Below are 22,085 nucleotides of genomic sequence, written 5' to 3'. Positions count from 1 at the left end.
CAGCACCCTGCACTTGTCAGTATTGAAATTCATCCTGTTTTTGTTAGCCTACCCCTGCAACCTATCCAGGTCTTGCTGCAGTCTTTCCCTCCCTACTAGTGTGCTCACCTCACCCCAAATTTTGGTATCATCAGTGAAGTTAAACAGGGTGCTTTTCACCCTGTCGTCCAAATCGCTGATAAAGAAATTGAACAGCACAGGCCCAAGGACCGAGCCCTGGGGATTCTGCTGCCCACTTCTCCTCAGGTCGAATATGACCCGTCCATCACCACCCTCTGAGCACAACTCTTCAGCCAATCTGCAATCCATCTGACTGTGTAGGCATCAATGTCACAGTCGCCTAGTTTTTTAATGAGGATGGGGTGGGAGACCTTGCTCAATGTCCTTGCTCAAGGCCTTGTCAAAGCCCTTGTTCGAGTCGAAAAAGACTACATCCATGGCGACACCTGCAGCCAGTGCTTTTGTGACCTGATCATAAAAGGCAATCAGGATGGCCTGATATGACCTGCCCATAATGAAACCATGCTGGTTGCCCTTCAGCATCATCTCTGAGGCTGGCCTACTGCAGATGTGCTCCATGATGATCTTCTCAAAGAGTTTCTCTAGGATTGAAGTAAGACTGACGGGCCTATAGTTGCCCGGGTCCTCCCTCCTCCCTTTTTTAAAGATGGGGACCACGCTGGCTATCTTCCAATCATCTGGCACCTGGCCCGAGTACCACAAGTGCACATAAAGCCGTGCCAAGGGCCCTGCAATAACCCCTGCTAGCTCCCTCAACACCCTAGGGTGGAGTGCATCTGGACCCGCTGATTTGAACACGTCCAGCCCCTCCAGAAGCTCTCTAACCCAGTCCTCCCCAACCTGAGGTCTGGAAGCATTCCCCTCGAGTCTGTCTTGCATCATGGTGGGGAAGTCCCAGTCCCTATACAAGAAAACGGAGGTGAAGAATTGGTTAAAGAGGTCTGCTTTCTCCTCTGGTGCAACCACCAGATTGCCCAGCATATCTTGCAGGGGCCCCACATTTCCCAGTGCTTTCTTCATACTCTCTATATATTTGGAAAAGGACTTTTTATTATCTTTGATTTTAGATGCAAGTCCTAGCTTTATGTCCGCCTTAGTTTTCCTGACAGCCCCCCTACAGGCCCGAGCAGAGGAGGTATACTCCTCTTTGGAGATAGCAACCCACTTCCACTGGGTGTACGCCGCCTTTTTGGCAATCAGGCATTCCCATACAATAGAACAATACCTTGTAGCATTTCTCTTTTTTAAATAATATTACAGAGATCCCTATATATATATATATATATATATATCCAAACCCAACCCAAGGAATACAGTAGACTCTTAAACATTTTACTTTTTTCAAAGTGAAACATATTTCCTTCCATTTCCTGAAAAGTAGTAAGGAAGTATAGGAAGATGGGGGTAAACTCCATTCCCCTGTGATTTCCCCCCCATTTCAAAGTGGAAACATTTTAAAAGGGGTTTTCTTTATCCTTCAAACCCCCTTCCCCTCCCCCTCAAAACACGAAAAAAAACCTTATTGCAGGAAAAATCCCCATTATACAGCCAGCTCTACTTGTAAAGAAAAAATATCCTGGAAAATATTTAACTTAAGAAGTTTCTGATGAACAGCACTTGAGAAAAATAAATTAATATAGAACCAGGCACTGTTCAACTACAAGCCAGGTCCTCAGCTGGAATGTAGATTAGCAAGTCTTTGTTGAAATCAGTGGAGAAATGCTGACTTAGCACCAACTATGGATCTGACCCTGCTGTTCTAAAAGAAGTGAAGACAGTTGCTCTTATTGGTTCTGATCAAACAACACAGACATGGAAGGGTGGACGTGGGGGTAGGAAGGGGGAAGAGGAAGGGAAGAAAACCTACAAAAAACATTGAGATGATATCAGGAAGGGTTAATGCTTCTGGCCATCTGCCAGCCCAGACAAAATAATGTATATTGGTTCAGTCTATGTTATAAAGGATTCAAACTGATTAAGTGATGTATCAGTGACTTTAGCTGGAGTATCCTAGTGCAGAGGCTATGGTAATGAGAATAACAGACAAATGTTCCAAATCATCATCTGATGAAAGGCTTTCATTTTTCTGTCTCTCTTCAGATTTGAATGGTTTCTTACTAATGCCACATTTGGCTAGAAGTCATCATCAGAGAGAAATATAGTCAAAGCACAGTCCTCTAAAGATAAGTATTTAAGGGTTTTAAAAATAACCTCCAAATAGCCCCATCTACATTTCTCCAGGCCTTTTCTGTATTTATTAATTATTGGTTGCCTTCTGTGCTGCATTCAATCACTATCCAGTGACTGTGACATTACCATTAACAACCATGTAAATAATTTTGACATCACAAAACAAAGCTAAAGAGTAACTGAATAAATCAGACAGAAGAATGGAAAAAATATTCTAAAATAGGTATATTTACCAAAAAATTGGTAATCCTTAGTGGAAAAGGCACTAAGATAAGAGTTCAATAGCTGCAGAAACCCAGAAGCTATTTGGATGTGCCTTTCTCAATGTAATGTATTCTAGTGCTCTCAGGAAGTGAACTTCACCCCTGAATTAGGATCTTTGATGATGACTTAAGCAAGGATTAATTTATCTGTAGGGTATGTGCCTCAATGGGCGCGCCCAGACAAGCGTGCATGTGCTTCTTGCCCCACCTCAAACCCCTTTGAGACGGGGCAAGAGGCACATAAGGGAATGAAAAAATGTTCCCCACGCTGCAAACATGTAGCGCAGGGAGAAAATTAGAACCCCTGGATGCAGGGGGTCAAAAAAAAAAAAGCTCCACAGAAGAGCGAAGCAAGGCATACTCCCAGACTGTGCCCAGAGCCAGCAGGGAGTCAGTCCTCCAGAAGAGATGCTCTGGTTTCGGCTAGAGTGTCTCCTTGGTGCTCTTGCTGCCTCAGGCCCCTGGCACTGTCCAAGATAAGCAGGGGAATGGGGGTGAGTGGGTGTGAGGGGTGGCAGTGGGATGTGGGGGGGTTTGGGGACTGGTGGGGGGGATGTCCCCAGGGCTGCAGGGAGTGAGGACCTGGCCCAGACTGGTGTGGCTTGCTAATCCAGTTTTGCACCACAGCAGGTCTCACAGCTCCAGGAGGCACACACAGGAGCCGCGACTCCTGGAGCCATGTGACCTGCTCTGGTGCAAAGCAAGACTAGTGAGCCTCACAGGGCTGGTCCAGCTCCCACCATGTGCCACCTCCCCGCAGGCACAGCAGGGCAGAGGTGGGGCCCGGTGCAGCATGCAGGGAACACGTGCCAGGTCCAGCTGGGTTCTGCCGGCCCTAGGGACCCTCTGGTGCCCAGCCAGGCTGGTCCCATGGTGGCAGGACCCGGTGCAGTGCACAGGTACCATGTGCTGGGCCCAGCTGGGTTCTGCCAGCCCTGGGGCTGTTCGTGTTGCCTGGCTGGGCCCTAGCAACAGCATGAGCAACCCCGGGGCCGGCAGGACCCAAATGGGCCCTGCATGCAGTCCCGGCACGCTGTGCTGCACTGGGTCCTGCCACCATGGGACTAGCCTGGTTGGGCAGCAGAGGGGCCCCAGGGCCAGCAGGATCCAGCTGGGCCCGGCACATGGTCCCTGAGAGCTGATAGCCAGCAATAGTAGGCTCAGAGTGCCCCACTCCCATTGCTGCTGTGAAAGGTAAGTTATGGGCCCTGGGTGGTGGGGCTAGGCCCTCCAGAGTGAAGCTGGGACTCTGGGCAGGGAGACTGTGGCCCTCCAGGGTGCCTGGGACTCTGGGCTGAGGGGCTGGGGCCGTGTAGAAGATATGGATTGTGGCCCTCCAGGGGGGAGCTGACCCCCATGTATTTGCTGTGGGGAGGGAGGGCTGCACCCTGTGGGGGGCAGGGGACCCACCCCTCCTGAGCAGCCTCCCCAGCAATTGCCCCACACCAACCCACATCCCTCCACACACATCCACCTGCCTTTCTCCACACCCCTTCTCACCCTCTTCCTGCAAACACCACATCCCCCCATCACACACCCATCATGTGCAAAGAAAACAAAAAGCACACATCAACAAATATAGGTATTTAGATTATATTTTATCATGACAATAGAGACACTGGTAGGCTTCCATATTGCTTTAACATTGTAAATATACCAATAAAGCATTGCCCAACTGATCGCCGTCTCTGTTTGTCTGTCTCTCTAGATATATATGTATGTGTGTGCGCGTGTAGAGTGGTCTTTTGTTTTAATTGTGGAAGAACACGGATTTTGGAGTATTTTTAAAAATGGATTTGGGATGCTGCTGCAGCAGTTCCACTGGCACAAGGGGTAGTGTCACTAGGTACCAATTGGCTGGGCCCCAGAAGCTCCTGAGAGCGAGTAGCTCTGAGCTGCTTGCCAGGGCAGCTTTTTGTGTGAATGAGGCCAGGACAGGCAGCTTTTTTACTGCTGGTGACAGAACAGGTGCTGGCCTCGGGCTCTAGCTCCCCCTGGCTGCAGATCCAGGAGGAGCCAGGCAGGGTTATTTTGCCCCAAGTGGCACAATTTGCTCCACAACAAAGTGCATGTCTGAGCATGTGCGCTGAGGCAAAAAGCCCGATTCAAATTTGCACCGCTTCTATTTGAGCTGCTGCGAGCACATGTGCCTGCATGTGTAGATGTGCCCCATGCGTGTATTCTACTAAGAGTGAGCAACATGCAACATGTGTACAATGAGGTATCCAAATACAAACTGGGAAACCAGATGTCTTTGGGATATGAATATTTTCATTTCTATGTTACCAGTTTGGCTCCAGATAAAATTATTATTAGAGATGAGCAAGGGAGACTCACATAGCTCTATCAGCATTCAAGGAACTTTACTTTATCTCCAGCAGTAGGAGGCAATGCTTCTGGAGCAGATTGGATGGATAGCTGGGGGAACATCATTTGTGGCCAGATTTATGACAATATACTTCAGAAATGATATTCTGAGGCTCTCTGCCCACCTGCCACTGAATACTTTCAAACCAAAAACAGTAGGAAAGATATTGACAAACACAGAGAGAAGGCTTGTTCCCAGACATGGCACTGTAGTACCACACAAATGACAGCCCCATGGTGACAGCTTGTACTCAAAGAGAAGAGACTGAGACCAGAGGGCTAGAAGATTTGACCTTGTTCTGCCTTCCTTTACATATCACTCCTTAAATAGCTTAGCAGTAATAATCTGGGTCTGCTCCGTCTGTGCAGAAAGTGGCGGAGGGGCAGGGTATCACTGACTAATTTATAAGAAACATATGGTATAAATGGAAACAGACTCTGATTTCCCTCTGAAACACTAGACAGTTGCCTTGGGGGTAAAGAAAGATAATGATCTAGGTTTGATTAAACCCCCCCCTACTATAGGCATTAGAAAGCTGGTCCCCTGACTAGGAGTCAGAGGCTTTCAGAAACAAAGTATTATTGTTCTGGTACAGGTTTACATGTTTTTGACAGACAGTCCACTGTATGAATGGGAGCCCACAGATCTACTGCCATTGCCTCTGTCTGGCAGGAAAAGCTTGATACAGACCATGCTGCCAGTTCCTCACCTTCATTCTTTGGCTGTATTGCTGCTATAGTGGAGGTACCCAGTGACCCTCCACAGTGCCATACCTAGACTCCTGGTGGTCCTGGGCAGACTTTTAGTATCAGGTCCCCCTTCACCAGAGATAGTGATAATAATAATCAAACAACAGAAAAAAATTACCATTTAGACATATAAACTAAATTTGTGGAAATAAAAATGCAGGATTAGGTATATGTATATGCACAATATTAAAACTTTGTTTTGCAGTTGTAATTTTTTTTCTTTCATTTTTGAGCGTCCTTTCTGTTTGGGCTCTAGACAGCTGCCTGTGTCTGGGTCTGACCTTCCATCAGGATTGGGGCCCCTGTGCAAGGTGCAGCACAAACACACAAGCAGAAGCAATTCCTACTGTGAAAGAGCGTTCTGGTCTAATTCCTCTGGAACACATACGAAGGAGTTACATGTCAGCATGACTTAACAATACCATATATGATCCCATACATGCCAAAGGACAGCACAGCTAAGTTCCTTTGGAGGGTGTTTTTTTGTTTTTTTTTTAAATGTTCTCCACCTACTATTTTACCATGGCAATAGCTAGATTTCCCATAAAAGCTCCAGGAAGATGGAAAAGCTTTATGCTGTATTACTGGCAACAATGTTCCAAAACAGAAGCAAGCTCATAAATATTCAGCTTTCAGTGCAGCCAACTGCCCACCATCTCCTGTTGATCGCTGCAGGGCTTGCTAGGTATTCCACCCTTTTAAAACTGGTTAACTTATTCAGGCTGCTAAATGTGTGTTTAAGAGCCTAATTTTAGGCACTCACTTTCTGAATGTCTGGTTTGGCTCTTTTTGTTAACACCTGGTGCTCTGGTATACCTGGTGATAACATCTACCATTGGTAAATCTAGGATTTAGGCTACTGTTTGCCAGTATAGTAGCCTAATTTGCTTGTTCCATGTGGGGATATAGTTTACTCTAGAGGTTACTGAGTAGAAAGCCATGCTGCAAGGATTATGTCACACTGGGCTGTGGGTGGGTAGCAGGGCTGTGTGAAGCTTCAGCAGCCTATTCGATTTGGAGGAGATACGGTCTGATTCAGGGACCAAATCTCTGAATCCAAATCAAATTGGAAGACCAATTAAAAGCTCCAAATCAATTTGAAGCATCCGAATCAATTTAGAAAAGTTTTGGAAAAGATTCAGATGATTCGGTGATTCAGCTGCCTCCAGCTGGTAAGTTTGTTGGCGCAGGGGGGCTCATGGGAGGCGGGCACAGGAGTGCTCAGAGCGGGGGCTCTCCCCTGCTGCCACTTGTCCACCCAGGGTGGGGGCAGGTGGGATGTGGACACAGCTCGTTCTGGGCAGAAGGGGGCAAGCAGCAGCAGGGCAGAGCCCCTGCTCCCAGTGTGGCTGCACCTGTATCCTGTGCCCTCCTGTGCTGGCTGGGCAAGCAGTGGCAGGGCAGAGCCCTGGCTCCCAGCATTGATGTAGGCACGGCAGCACTGGTAGCGGGGGCTCTGCCCTGCTGCTGCTTGCCCCCTTCCACCTGGAATGAGCCACGCCAGCATCCTGCCCCCCCACCCCTCCGCCCTGGCTGGGCAAGTGTTAGTAGGGCAGACCTGCTCCCAGCACTGCCACGCCTGCATCCCATGCCCCTCCTGCCCCCCTCCCTGAGTAACGAGCCCCCTTCCCCAGCTGGGCAGCTTGCCCAGAGTGAGCCACACCTGCATCAGCATTGGGAATGGGGACTCTGCACTGCCACCACTTGCCAGCTGGTGCAGGGGAGTGCAGGATGTACTGATGCAGGTGTGGCTTGCCGATGCTGGTGCTGATGCAGACACAGCTCTCTCCGGGCAGAAGGGGGCAAGTGGCAATAGGGCATAACCACTGCTCCCAGCGCTGTTGCGCAAACATCAGCACTGGGAGCGGGGGCTCTGCCCTGCCGCCACTTGCACAGCAGGCATAGGGGGGTGCAGCAGCACTAGGAGTAGGGGCTCTGTCCTACTGCAGCTTGCCTGCTTTTGTCTGAAGCAAGCCGCGCAAGCATCCCTCCCGCCCCCCCACCACTGGCGGGCAAAGCACAGGACAGAGCCCCCACTCCCAGTGCTGTCTCACCCGCATCCTGCAGCCCCCCTTCCCGAATGAAGCACCCTCCCACCCCAGCTGGGCACCTTGTCCCAACCCCAATCAGTTGAATCAAATTGAGACAGTGATTCAAATCTACAAATCGAATCACTGTCCCCCAAATTGGCCATATCTGAAGCGAATACTTGCCACTTCGTACAGGCCTAGTGGCTAGGTCTGGGAGTCATTCAGGCTTCAAGAGGCCAACCAGGGTCAGGAGAACTAAACAGAATCTGGGGCCAGGTCAGGAAGCCAGGAGGTCAGTCCAAGCACTCGGTCCAGGAAGAAATTAAGTTGGGAAGATGGAGGGTCAGACTGATTCAGAGGGCCAGCTGGGTTAAGTAACCAAGAGACTAAGCAGAGAACAGGGTCAAGGAATAAGCCAAGTTAGCAGGCCCAAGGATCAGATGGAGCACAGAGTTAGAGGACAAGCGAAGTCAGGTAGCCAGGAGATAAAGAAGAGAGCAGGCAGGCACAAGTTATAAGGAGCAACAAGATGGTCTTGGTAAAAGTTAAGCCTTTTGCTCCCCCTCTCAGGGCCAGGGATTTATCTGGGAGGGAGTGAAGGGTCAGCTGACCCTCACTGACTCCTCCCATGGCAGGGAGTCGGTGGGTGGCCAGACCAGGATGGAGCTTTCTGGTCAGTTTTGCTCAGACTCAATGGTCAGCTGGAGAGGTGGCAGACCAGGGTGGGAGGCTGATCTGGGCAGGCCAAGGCCCTCCATTCATGGCTGCAGCCTGACAGGCTGGCCCTAATTGCCTAAACAGGGGAGTGCCTCCAATTGGCGAATGACTTAAAGATTCTCACACTGGCTAAGGCCATCTCTCACTAGGAGCTATTTTTAAAGCAGGAGAAAGGAACTGATAAACAGCAAAGCCATAGTTTAATTAGAAAAACGTTGTTGAAAACAGCATCCAAAATGAAGGCTGCCCAACACTTCCCATGTTATGACCTTTTTTCAGTTTCTCTCAACTCTTAACTCTGCCAGCCTCAAACTGTTTAGGCTGAAGTTTTTTGTACTGGGAGCCTGCCACAAGCTGAATATCTTCCGTGTGTTTCCATAAAAATAGCACAGTCATTTAGGGTAACAAAAGGAAAGGAAAACATGGTGGTCTGCACATGCAAACAAATTAGTTGTAAGAATGTATTTTAATTCCCCGTGCAGTGAGTGGAAATTGGGCTGGGGCAGTAAGGAACAGGGGTAGATTTGGTGTCAGAAGCATGCATTGTGCTGTTCTTAGAAAAAAATCTGAGCCAGATTTTTAAAGGTATTCCAGTGCCTAAAGATATAAATAGGTGCATAGGAGGATCCTGAAACGTACTGATGGACCATCAGCATCTTTAGGCATCAAGCTACCTTAAACATCTGGCCCTAATGTTTTTCAAATGGGCATAAAAAATTAATGAACCCTTCTGACCTTAATCTCTTTGGGCATGTCTACATGTGCATTTTAATGCACAGTAGACTATTTACTGCGCATTAAAGCATCATGTAAAAACTGTGACATTATGCTAATGTGCAGTAAGATTGTCGACTGTGCCTTGTTACTAAAATATGTGCACATGTGCTACTGCGCATTAGCGCAGCCTAATGTGCATTAATTTAGTCCCTCATGTCAGAGGTACTAAATTTAATTCACATTAGACAAGCCTCACTAATGCACACATAGATGCACCCTCTATCTATTACTTCTGTAAAACATGGCCGAATTTAGCCCCTCACCTCATAGGAGTGTTATGAAACTAAGTTACTGTTTGCAAGGAAGCCATAGGGAAAAAAAACCCATAAGGAAATCAATCGTTCTGTCTTCCAAGTCAGGCTTGAGTTGCATGCAGTGAATGCCAAGGGCCACATATGGAACAAGGAGGACAAAACAAAATATTAACTAGCTGCTGCTCCTTCAGCTAACCCTGTCTGCCCTGTACTCTGAGAGAGGCAGGAGTTTTGTATGGAAAAAACATCACACCGTGAGAGCATGTAATCATCAAGCAGGCGCATATAGCATCTGAAAGAGTTTCTCAGGGCCCTCTCATCAGTGTCAGAATGAGCTCCTTTTAAGGGTGTGTTTGGAAAAGCCAGCCATAGACTCTTGGGTTTGGCTCTTCTAAAGCAGTTTTAAATGAGAAAAAGTGAGCCATAAAACAATATTAAATTAGAGCTGAATGCTGCTCAGAGCTGGCACTGTCAGGAGGAGGTTTAGCCAAGTGCAGCATTAGAAGCCGGAAATGTCAAAGAGCACGAATGCCCTCACACACAAGGGACTCTACTGGCATCCTCCATTCCCCTGCTAGTGACTGCTTTTCTTGTGGTCATGGCTCCTATTAGTCCTTGGATGCCTCATGCCCACAGAAAAAGTGAGGGGAAAGCTCAGAAATGTGCAATGGCAATGGGCTACACCTTCACATCAAACTCCCAACTCAAGATTAGATGAAGGAAAAAAAACAATACAGGATAATATGGTTAAAATTGGCTCTAACTCCATTTACGGCCTTCTATCCTTCAGGCTCTCTGTCCCCTTTGTTGATGAGAGAAACAACAGACTGTCTTTATAAGGTCAGATCAGTCACCTTTTCTCAAGTGCTTCCCATCAGGACGTTTTTAAGGTTGCACCTTCAGAATAACCCTGGCTCCCCCTTCGAGGGCCTGAGCCAACAGTCCCACCTAGTTTCTTTAAGAAGGGTAGTTTGGACTGCCCTCAGAGATCTTGAAGCATCAGCCACTTCCATTTACCCCAGTGGGCTGAACAGGGCTCTCTTTGGATAGCACGAAAGATCACTCAGCATTGCTGGCTCTTCCATTGTAGGCATGGCTCTGCAAGATGGCTCTGGACAGGGCCAAGCAAATCTTGTTCTTTGCGTTCCTGGCCAAAGAGACCCTAGTACTCAGAGGTGTATACCTTAGGTCAGCAGGAAAGAGCTGCTGCTAGCAGGGAGGTGTCTTGCAATGTGGCCAGCAGCTATGGGGTCAACATAGCAGCTACCACCAATTCAAGTGATGATATGAAACCTTTACTTCAGTGGAGAACAAAAAGGGATTGTGGGGGCAGGTAAAAGGGTTAACCCTCTGGCTGCTGGCCGCACCAACACCTCCCTCTGCAGCAGCAACATGCCTTGCTTCCATTTGAGTGCTCCCCCTTATTCAGCACCCAGGGCTCACACCTTGGTCACCTACCCCTAGTTATGCTACTGGTAGTACCAGTGGGATTGCAGGGAAAGCCCAAGGAAGATCAAGAAATGCAGCACAAAGCAAGCATATGCTACTGCCTGAGGAAAGATGGTAGTTGGTGCTGTTCTATTTGCTTCCTTGCTGACCCCAGATCCATACCTGATAAGAGATGCATGGCCATCCACTGGTATAAGATTTTACTGACTTCAGTGAAGATATGCAGGGGTTGGCAATCTGTGGACCTTGGGCTGGATCCAGCCTGCAGAGTGATTTTACCCAGCCTGCAAAGCTGGAGGGCTTTGGTAGTGTTTCTGAGGTGGTGGGGCTTCAGTAGCATTTCTGCACCTGTGGGGAGTGGTGATTATGGCTCCAGCTCTGTCTCTAGTGACAGCAGTGCAGGCTTGATTGGAAGTACCCCATGCTATGAGCTAAGCTCCATTAAAATAGTCCCCATTGCAAAATGTCCCTAACCCTTGGGCTATACTATTTATAGCAGTCAAGGATCAAGCCCAACAACTGGAAGAGGTACTGCTGATACTCAACCACACCATGTGATAAGTAGAGTAGTACCACAGTGCATCCTGGGGATGGTTGGCACAACCTGTTCCAGTTCATACAAATCACTTGCAGCCCCGAAGGTTCTGGCATCTTATCAATGAGCTAGGCATGCCTTGGATGTCTTCAGCACAGAGGGAAGGAGCTCTTTGAAATATAGCCCCAGAGGAACTGGATACATATGGATTTCCTGGCTAATTTTTTTTAAAGGTTATTGGGGTTTTTTTTAATTCTCTAGTTAATTCCTGTTAACAGTACAGGTGACCCTCGCCATTCGCAGGGGATATGTTCTCATGATCCCCGCGAATGGTGAAATCTGTGAATAAGGCACCACGTTCATGAACGCAGTTTGTGTTCATGGACACAGTGTCCCCAGCGGCTGGGGGGGGGTCCAGCTCTGGTGGCGTCGGCAGGAGCCCGGCAGTGGGAGCCCAGCAGCAGCAAGCACAGAGCTCCAGAGGAGCTCCTGTACATATATAAAGTGCATTTAAAATACAGGTTTGGCATTCGTGAATATTTGAAACCACGAATGCTGAACCCGCGAATAGCAAGGGTTTCCTGTAAACCAAACACCTTTGATACAGAATAAAATATGGTACTAACAAAAAGCCTGAGGCTGTGCCCCAGTATAGCATAGTACGGTTTTCAGCAGCTTGCTGATGGAGTTAACAGATCACACACATTCCTCTTGCTTTAACAATAGGGACTGCTTTTGCCTTCATAAAATTAATCCAGAATGGTCTGAGATACAAATAGATCATAAAAAATAAAGATATTACCAACTGCATCCGGAATGAAGAAGTTGTAGCCAAGGAGACTGTAGTGAAGCACAGAAGGAATAATGCTCTTCAGACCGGCATAACTCCAGTCCGACTGAAGTGAGGACATTTGAATGAAGAGCGGCAGGTGATTAGATCTAGGAGGAACAATGGCAGATGAGCAGCAAACCCCAGAAAGACTTGGAACTTTTCATCAATGTTTAGAAGCCAGGCTGGTTAGAAAGAGAAGGTCTGGCACTTTTTGTTAATGGGCTAGTACTGAGATAAGACTTCATCTACTTAATGCTTCTGGAGGCACTGGTTGCATAGCTGGCTTGCTCAGAGGTGATGTCTAATAAATAGCACAGTCATTCTCACCCTAGAAGTCAGATACCAACCCTGACTCAGCCTCTTTTTTAGTAATTTAAACTGGCTAGGACAGTGATTTTCAACATTTTTTCACTTGCAGACCCCTAAAAAATGTTGAATGGAGGTGCAGACCCCTTTGGAAATTTCAAATGGAGGTGCAGACCCCTTTGACTTGGAAGTGTGGCTATTCACATACTTTTGATTGATCATAGTTGTCTTTTGCAGACCCCTTAAACATAGTCTGCAGACCCCAGAGGTCTGCGAACCACATTCTGAAATAAGAAGATATCTAGGTAGTCTATGGGTTTTGAAAGTTTTCCCACTCACTTTGTTAGCCAGATAGAGTTTATTTCAGTCCTGCATGGATCTGGCTGCTTGTCTCTGGACAACTCCTAACTTGATTCACTCCAGGAGTTTGTGGCAGTTTCTCCCAAGTGCTGCATGGGTTTGCTGAGTTCGGGCCTTATGACTATGTTCTTCAATATTTTTGCTCTCCCACCCAGTCCTTGAAGAGCTGAATTTTCTTCTCTTTCTCTAGGGTCAGCTTATGTTTCTCTTTCTCTAGGGTCACTGCAGTTGTGCCCCACTTTAATGGCACAACTGCAGTGAAGTGATGGTAGCACAGCATAGACATATCTTAAGTTAGGTTTAAACTAGTCAGCTCACCTACAGTCTAGCCACAGCAGCATGGAAGTCAGCATGAGCTGCTAAGTCTGCCTTAAAAGCTGAACAAATCCTGGGCAGTTGGCTGACACTGAGCTTTTTCTTTCTCCGGTTATTGGTTTAAAACTAGTTTGGGTGATATCTGTGCTGTACGGCCATCACAGCAACTACTGCAGAATAGACTTATCCTCAAATACTTCAAATAGGTCTTGGACAATCTCTTTGTTACCTTGGATTACCCACAGTCTTTATTCTAGAAACAAAGTTTCTTGTCATCTGAGATCCTCTTTTCCAGATGAACTGGTTGCCTGGATACCATTCTGGACAGTTTTATCTGGCAACTTGTTAATCCCTTGCAGATCTGTGCAATTACTATTTGATATGTCAAAGAATCACATGGATTGTGAACATTCTTCATTTGTTTGGCTTTTCATTGACATGCCTGGCATTAGACCAGCCTGTATGTTGTTCTCCATGTATTCCAGGGTAATCCATGGCTTGTCAAAACCCTCAAGTGAATTTTTTTTTTCTCAGACCACCAGACTCCTGGAGTAAACGGACTTGTCTCCTTAAATTCTCGTTTCAAACACATCATACTCTGTATCCATTTGAGACTTTCCCCATTATGGACCTTCTTCAATTCTTTGGCATAATCAGGAAAGTTTGAACTAACTTAACGGGTGAGTATATCTATAGCCTATACACACACAGTGACTTTATATTTACTGTTCCAAATGAGGTATACAACATTTTTTTAAAGCAAGTTGGGATAGTTACTTGCCTTTATGCCAATAATTTCTGTCCTGAATAAGACAGAAGCCTTAGTTTAATTGTATGCACCTTTTCTTTGCCTACAACAGTAGCTATTTCATGGAATAAACACTGCATTGCTCTCCAGTATCTCATCAGTGTTTTTCAATCTTTTTAGATTTGAGGCACCCCTCAAAAGATTCAACACACCCCTTGGAAAAGGCCAGGTCTTAGTTTTCACTTGTTTTTTGTTGTTGTTTTGGGTTTTTTTACTACAGAAAAATAATAGAGCAATCCTTCTGTTACAAAGAACTCAGAAAGACCACAACGGCTCAGAACATTTTTGATGCTTTGGACTCCTATTTGAAACCTCTGGGCACCGATACACATTTCCGACACCTGCTCTGATTCATTCTAATTAGAAGGCATCAGAGCAGACTTGATTAATTGAGTCTGCTGGAGCACTCACGTGCATTCAGCGTCTCTGCATTACAAAATGGCTGTGGGGACACTTTAACTAAAGCTTGTCAAACGAGCCTTAGTTAATTCACTCCTGCTGCCATTTTGAAGTGCAGGGACACTGAATACATAAGACACTGTGGGCGTTTTAATTAGAGCAGCTCCCGAGGGCCGCTCTAATTTAAATGCACCCCCCACACCCTGGAGCACATGTAAAGATGCCCAGGTTTATCTTGTAAATCATGTTTGTTCAATTCACGGTGCTAGTAACATTTCCTGGTACCCCACGACACCCTTAAAAGGATCTCAAGGTATACCAGCATGTCATGGCACCCTGGCTGAGAATCAATGATCTAAAGGGCTACAGGTAGATCATTAATGCTCAGTTGCATTTGTTAGTTTCAAACAGGAAATTTTAGACATGGCCAAAAGGGGTCTGAATCATAGCATCAGTATGGCATGGATATTCCTGGCCTTAACTTTTCAATTCATCTTAAACATACATAATTGGTTTTTTATGTGACCAAATGCCAGGCTATTCCTTAGCAATTGTTCTTATCTAATAGACAGAGAGATTTTCAGATTTCCTTCATTTCATGTTTTCTTTTACTGACTTTAAGATACAAGCACTAATTGCTTGCTCTCAGTTATATAACTAAAAAAAGAACCTGTATTTTATGAGTTGTTTACCAAAACACTATAGCTTGGGTTATATCACTGACAAGATTTTTCTCATGTGGTTATTTTGCAGCACATATATAAATCTCTTTGATAGAAACAGTGTCATAGCCCTCTGAAGTCTAGCTGGAACTTTTAGATTTAAGTAAGTCAGTCACTTCTATGTCAGTGAATTGGTCCAATCTCATTTTCTTCTGTGATAAGGTATCAAGGTCTGTGGATGGGGCAAGACAAGTGGATGCAAAAAACTATCTCCCATGACATTCTCATTATCAAGCTGAGGAAATACAGACTAGATCAAAGGACTATAGGGTAGATGCATAACTGGTGTTGCATCATCGTGCTCAATGAGTAGTCATCAACGGTTCAACGTTTAGTTGGAAGGAGATATAAAATGAGGTCACTCAGGGATCCCTCCTGGGTCTGGTATTGTTCAACATCTTTGTTAATGATTTGGATGCTGGAACCAAGTACACATTTAACAAATTCACAGGTGACAATATTGAACGGAGTTGTAGACAATCTGGAAAACAAGGCTAGGATCCAGAATGACCTGGACAAACTGGAAAAATGGTCCACATTCAATCGGATGAGATTCAACAAGGAGAAGTGCAAAGTCCAGCACTTGGTTGAAATAATTGCATGCACAAATACAAATGTGGGGATAATTAGCTAGGCTGCAGTACTGCAGAGAAGGACCTGGGGATTACAGCAGACCATAAACTGAATATGAGCTGATAACCTGCTCGTCTCATCTTGCCAGGTTGTCTTAACAGGAGTGTCACTTGCAAATCAAGGGAGGATTCTTCCACTTTATTCAGCACTGATGCAGTGTCACTTGGAATACTGTGTCCAGCACAGAACTACAAAATTATTAGGGACCTGAGAAGTATGACTTAGTGTGTAAGGATCCTTTATTCTGTAGAAGAAAAAGGTAAAGGGGGATTTGATAACAGCCTCAAATACATGAAGGGTATTTAGGGAAAATGGAGATGGGAATTTCTCTGTGGCCATAGAGGACTGGACTAGGAGCAATGTGCTCAAGCTGCAGCAGGGGAAAGTTAGATTGGAGATTAGGAGGAACTTTCTGTCTAACAGGGTGGTCAGGCATTTCCAAAGATAGCAATTCCAAAACGTCTTTAGATTTCCCTAGAAAGGTTGTGGACTTTCTCCCCTTGGAAATTTTCAAGAGCAGGTTGGCTAGACACTTGGTGGGATGCTTTAGTCAGGACTGACCCTGACTTGAGCATGGGGCTGGACTAGATGACCTTGTGAGGTGCCTTCCAGCCCTACTTTCCTATGATCCTATGAATTAAAAAAAGAATGTTCCTCAAAAATAACAGTTGCCTGGATTCAAATAACTGTGACTGTACTCTACATCTCTATAAATCCTCCTTAATGTCTCCAAGATCAGCTTCTCACATAGAATCATTAGACGCTTGTAAAAGTGTTGACCCTTACAGGTGAAGAAACACCACTGTTAGCTTCTTAGGTGCTTTCTCCAAAATTTCCATCATGAAGATAAAAATATCAAGTAATTGTTTAAATGGATTTTGTTTCCCTGTAGGGGATCCCTTGATCTTGATCCTGCAAATCTGGTGGGCTCTGAGGAAGTAACTCCTCTTTTTTGGCTTTGATATAACTCTTGATATCACATCATGTTTTGTAACCATGCCGGAATCCGGCTGTTTAGAGAGAAGGCACGGTGCTTTTATAAGCTGTACAAGCACTTGCATTAGATTCAGCTTGTCCCAGCTCCTGCATTAAACCTGGTCATTCTCTGAATGGTCATTAGCATAGTCACTTCCTCAGAAATACCATGATACTTATCTTTCCAGTACTTAGCAAAGTTTCTGTCCTTGTGTGCCAAACCCAAGGCCTGATCTCATGACCATTTGTTCCATTCATTTCAGCAGGTATCAAACTGGGCCCTCAAAACACACATAGCAGACACGAGGTTTCTGGTGCCATAGTCACTGCAACACATATGTAGGACCATAAGATCACCCAGGTGGTGCTTTTCAGGGCATACAATTATGTCAAAAACCTTCAGACTTTTCTTAAGCAAAACTCCCTTGAATAAAGGGACTCCCTTGAGAGGAGGGGAAAAATATATCCAAGCTTCTGATGAGAGAGAAAATTTCAAGAAAAGGTAACTTCAAAATGGGCTTCAAGTTTCCCTTTTAAATATATATTTAAACAGATTTCTCTAAATCTGCTATAGGGTTACAGGTGGGCAGAAGGTATGTGGTCTCCTTGACCATTCATAAGCATTGGCTAACAGTGAAACAGTAAAAACAGGAGGCTAGCAAGCTGTTCCCATAACCTTGCCCATATTTGCCAATCCATTTGTAGCTAGTCTTCTTCTGCTCCCAGAAGTCCTTCATAAACCATTACAGGCCAGCCAGGCTCCGGTTTTGGGAGGCACACACTGCTGCCATTTGCGCCATGACACATTATTTAATTTTTAGATACTGGGATTTCCCAGTATCTAGTTTTGCTGCTACACTGCAATTATGCAGCACAATGAACAGATTAACTTGTACCTCGTCCATTTTGCAGCACTTCAAAAAGCTCAGAGGTGCTGCAAACTGCATATTCCCACTCATAGCGATGCAACCTGTGTATTGAGAACAGAGCTTGTTGAAATTTACTGACTGAAATACCAATTATTTTTTCCTTGTGAAAAAAACATTTTCAGAGTTTGAGACCAGAAAGCTTGAATAAAATGAAAAAAATAAAATAAAAGCACATTTATGGAAAGGAACTGAAATCAGCAGGAGTCAAATCTCTGGCTGGCATTACTCCATTAGATTCCAAAGTTAAGTTCCATAAGCCAAGACAAGAGGAGTCCAGCAGGTTATACTCTGCTTAGCTAGCTAATTAGTTGAAAAGATAACAAGCAACACCTATTAAATAAACCCCTTCCTATTGGGCAGGACATCCTGGCAGCATGGGTAGTAAGAAGTCTTGGAGGGGATGTTTTCAGATTGGCTGTATTAGTACTTCCCATAATAATAATGTGACTACAGTCTGGAAGGAACAACCAGTTGCTAGTGGCCAGATCCAACTGCCCTGACTTAAGTGCAATCCTATCTCATCATGCTGAAGTCCCTGAAAAAGAGTTAACACAGAAGGTGGGTGGGTCGTCATACTATTTGCTGCTTTTTGTGACTTACTCCCAAGACTAAGACGATTGCATGTTACCATTAACATTCTTTTGCTGCCTTGAGCAGGAGCACATTTATGCCTGTAATTTGCAGAGTAGGATCCTTCCCAAAGTGCTTTTGTTCCCCTGTGTGACAGAGATGACAGCTGTCATCAGCTCTTTCTTTTCAGCGGGAGATAAATAACCCAACAAAGCCAATAGAGTTAGATTTTTTGCTGTGAATGGTACTCTGGGACTGAATTTCTCTCTCCATGTTATTCACCCAGAATCCCATGCAGCCACTAAAGAAGTGTTCCCCCCTTTGGTTGCTGCAGTGAGAACAGCCCCTCTTGTCTCTGTCCATTTTAACTCCTGACATCAGAACTCTTGCCCCCTGTTCCAGCCACCCTGCCTGCAGTGAAATAGGAGCAGTAAGCTGCTCTGTTAGCTTATTTTGCATTTTGAGTACTTCCCAAGACTTACCTTGTGCCAGCACTAATGATTGTTGAGTTCCCCAGTGTAGATGCCATTAGTGCTAAAATGCAGACATATTTATCTCCTTCTAGTCCTCTGGGAGGATGGATTGCTTGCTCCAGAAACATGTTCCCTTCCCCACCTTCAAAGGTCACATATGTCGCTCCCAGTTTCTGCTGCAAAAGGCTCACCCTCTCCAGATACCAGCTCACTGCAGCATTGCTGGTGACATTTAACCGGACAGAAAACTGCCCTTTCCACGTAGTTAGCAGAGGTGCCTGCAATATAACAAGAACTTCATGAGGCCAGGGTAAAACTGTCAGGCAATTACTGGCACAAGGGCATCTGTGGCTGCATTACTGTGGTTGGAAGGCAACTGAGATGGCTCTTGATTCTCACGCAGTAGGACATAAACTGGTCAATGAGGAAAGTCAGTAAGAAATCCTTGCCCTTTATGTCATATAATGCTTCACCTGGTAAATATTCATTGTTATTTATTCAAATTGCATTAAGCTTTAATCAGAGGGTTAATGCACATTTCAGTGCCCTGGACAGCGCGGGCAGGGGGGAAGGTAGAGGGAGGAGTGAGCACTTACCTCTTGGCATAGAAGCTGCAGCAGCAGGGCACAGTCCATGGAGGCTGCTGGTTTGGTGCCCCCTCTGAATCAGTGCCTGTGGCTGGTGCCATGGTCACTTCCCCCTCCCAAAAGCTATGCTACTGACTTTAATATTTTCTCCAAAAGCCAGTGGCTCAGGGCATGGCTGTCCAACATTTGGGCAACCTGGGGCAACATAACCATGCAGGTTAACCCTCCTGCCCAGGCCTGCCACACACAGCATGGGCAGCCCAGCTTCTCCCTGCCACATATCCATATTCTTCTCCCTCCACAACTGAGCACACCACACAGGCAGCCCCCCCTGCACTGCGTATGCAGCCTGGCTCCTTCTCTTGCTATGTAAAGAGCATGAGCACCTTGAAGCCCCTGCCATGCATACAGCATAGGCAGCCCACCCTCTCCTGCGGTGCTCTACCACCTACCTCCACCCCTGCACCCATGAGCAGGGGCAGGAAGTGGGAGCTGGAGGAGGGAGGGGGAGCCTGGGAACCCCAGCTGATACTGCAGCAGGAGCAATGGGGAGAGCGGCAGCTGGGCAGGAACCCACAGGCTGCATGAACCTGTGAGCAACCAGTTGGACAGTGCTGCCTCAGGACATTGTTCTGGATGCAGTTCTGGACAGACTGGACTATGCAGGCCCAGGTATTCTTTTTGTGCCTCCTGGAGAGCAGGACTTTCCAACACAAGCAACAACAGTGAGTTATCCATTTTTACTGGGAGTTAGGGGCCTGATCCAAATCTCACTGAGATCAAAGCGAGCCTTTTCCACTGAGTTCACCAAGTTTTGAATCAAACCTTAAGCACCTACCTGACTCTCCAGGTGCCAGGCATTACGTCTGAAAGTCCCCCACTCTACGGATGTGATCAGATGTAAATATAATGAAATGAGAGCCAGTGAATAATACTAAGAAACTTTCTAAGGATTCATCACACTTATTTTTCCAAAACCAGTTTTATTTTGATTAATAACACCCCTTTGGAAACCTGAAGCTGCCTTCCTTGCCTCCTTTTTTGGTTTTAAGGGGATTACCCACACCTGCTATGCTATATCTGTATTTATGTAGAAAAATGCAGGTCTTTTTTGTTTCTGCTGGTTAGTTCCCATAAGAGACAAGTAACTCTTCTACAGACGCTAGCGAAGGACATTAGTCCTGGAGCTAAGTATTAGAGGTCCAAACTTTTAGCTTTGATAGTCCAATTGGGGTTGGCCTCACAGGTACTGGTTTCATCATCGCACCTAGATCAAAAGTTATGGCCATCAGCTGTTTGTTGTGATGTTTCTTATGAGGCCTAGTTTATACACCCCATTTATGGGGTTTTTTCCCCTTTCAGATCTACATTAGGAAAAAAACTACTTAAACTTTCATTGAGAGATATAAGAAAAAATCCAGGTGGGACAGTTTCAGCCCAACCAATCAAAACATTTCTATCCTGTTATAATGCAACTTGAAAACATAACCAATGATAAGCTTGCTCTCTGTAGTTGTATATCTTACTGTGATAAGGTCATCAATGTGAAACTGAGCCACCATCATTTAATTTTTATAAGCAGATAGTTCTGCTCATTTTCATGAGTAGCTGTGTAATTATTTAGTAACTAGTTGGCAATTAATCTATGGTTTTGGTGTATTGGTTTTTATTTTTTATTTGTTTATTTTCTGCAGTGCCCCGTTCTAGTAAGCACCCAGGATGTGGCTCTATTTTCTATTTGTAAACTTTAAATGTATTTTTACAGCTCTGTGGCTAGAAAAGCAATACTTGCATTCTACCTGATGTACCACACTGAGAAACTATCACTGCTGAAAGAAGGTTTAGCAATCCAAGTGTATTTCACTTCCATTGGCTGCTTCCCAATTCAGAACCTCTTGGTTTAGGTGACTCAATAAATAAATTATAAAGGCTTTTACCGAGTAGCTGTCAAATTCTGAGTGGAGACTCAACCAGTAGTTTTCTTTCCCCTCTTGCAGAGACATCAGGAACAGCTGCGAGCTGATGCTTATGTAAGGGGACAGAGTTATGGAAAGTTTCAGAGGTTTAATTAGTGAGAGGTCTCTGGAGTGTCTTGGACTGTGCATCTTCCTGCTGGTCCCAGGCAAGTGTGTGTGGTCCTGGAGGGAGGGAAGAATACAGCTTGTTATTAGCCAATAATAGCACAAGTCATCAAGAAAGTAGATGTAGAGATAAGAATGCAAAGCTTGTCAAGCAGGACCGGGGTGTAGATATACGGGGCGTTAGGAGGCATGATTGCCTTAGGTCACCGTTTGCTTTGGGGCATCTGAACACTAGGGCTGTGCAAAGCTTCGACTTAATATTTGATTCAACAAATATTTGACATATTCGACCTTGAAAAGTGAAAGTCGAGTCGAATAGCAGCTGGTCGAATAGCTGTCGAATCGAATACCGGAAGTCGAATATTAACAGCGCGGGTCGAATATTCGACTTGCCTATAATAGATTCCCTCTGGGGGGGCGGGGAAAGGAAAGTGAGGGGAGGGAGGGGGAGAGGGGGAAAGAGTGCTTTCATGACTGACGTGTGGCTGGCCAGTGACCTGTCAGCATTCTCTGAGGTCCCTTCCCATCCCAGTGCTCTGGGGGAGGGCCAGAGAAAATGCAGAAAAGGCAGCAGTTTTTTAGCTCCCCTGCTTTCTGCCTTGGGGTCAGTTTCTGAGCTGCTGGTGTTCTCCAGCACCTCTGCGTCAGACCATGACGGTTGGAAGCCCTGATCTTCAGCAGATTCCCTGCTTGCAATGCTAGCAACAGGGATTTCTGAGAACTTGGTGCTTTTATTTTATAA

General features: G+C 45.7%; 1 protein-coding gene across 1 annotated transcript in view; it reads right to left on the bottom strand.

Moving 5' to 3' along the window:
* The window catches only part of LOC109318183 (SITS-binding protein-like), an 87,140-nt gene that overhangs the window by 30,711 nt on the left and 34,344 nt on the right, over window positions 1-22,085 (bottom strand). The window contains exons 5-7 of the mRNA XM_019547252.1: window positions 21,200-21,400; window positions 18,685-18,953; window positions 12,156-12,292 (exon numbers count right to left, since the gene is read on the bottom strand). Coding sequence (XP_019402797.1) covers window positions 12,156-12,292; window positions 18,685-18,953; window positions 21,200-21,400 — 607 coding nt within the window. The remainder of the gene's footprint in view (window positions 1-12,155; window positions 12,293-18,684; window positions 18,954-21,199; window positions 21,401-22,085) is intronic.

The sequence above is a fragment of the Crocodylus porosus genome, unplaced genomic scaffold (assembly GCF_001723895.1).
Source record: "Crocodylus porosus isolate Cpor-Errol unplaced genomic scaffold, CroPor_comp1, whole genome shotgun sequence".
NCBI lineage: Eukaryota > Metazoa > Chordata > Crocodylia > Crocodylidae > Crocodylus > Crocodylus porosus.
This window is presented reverse-complemented; position numbering and strand designations above follow the sequence as displayed.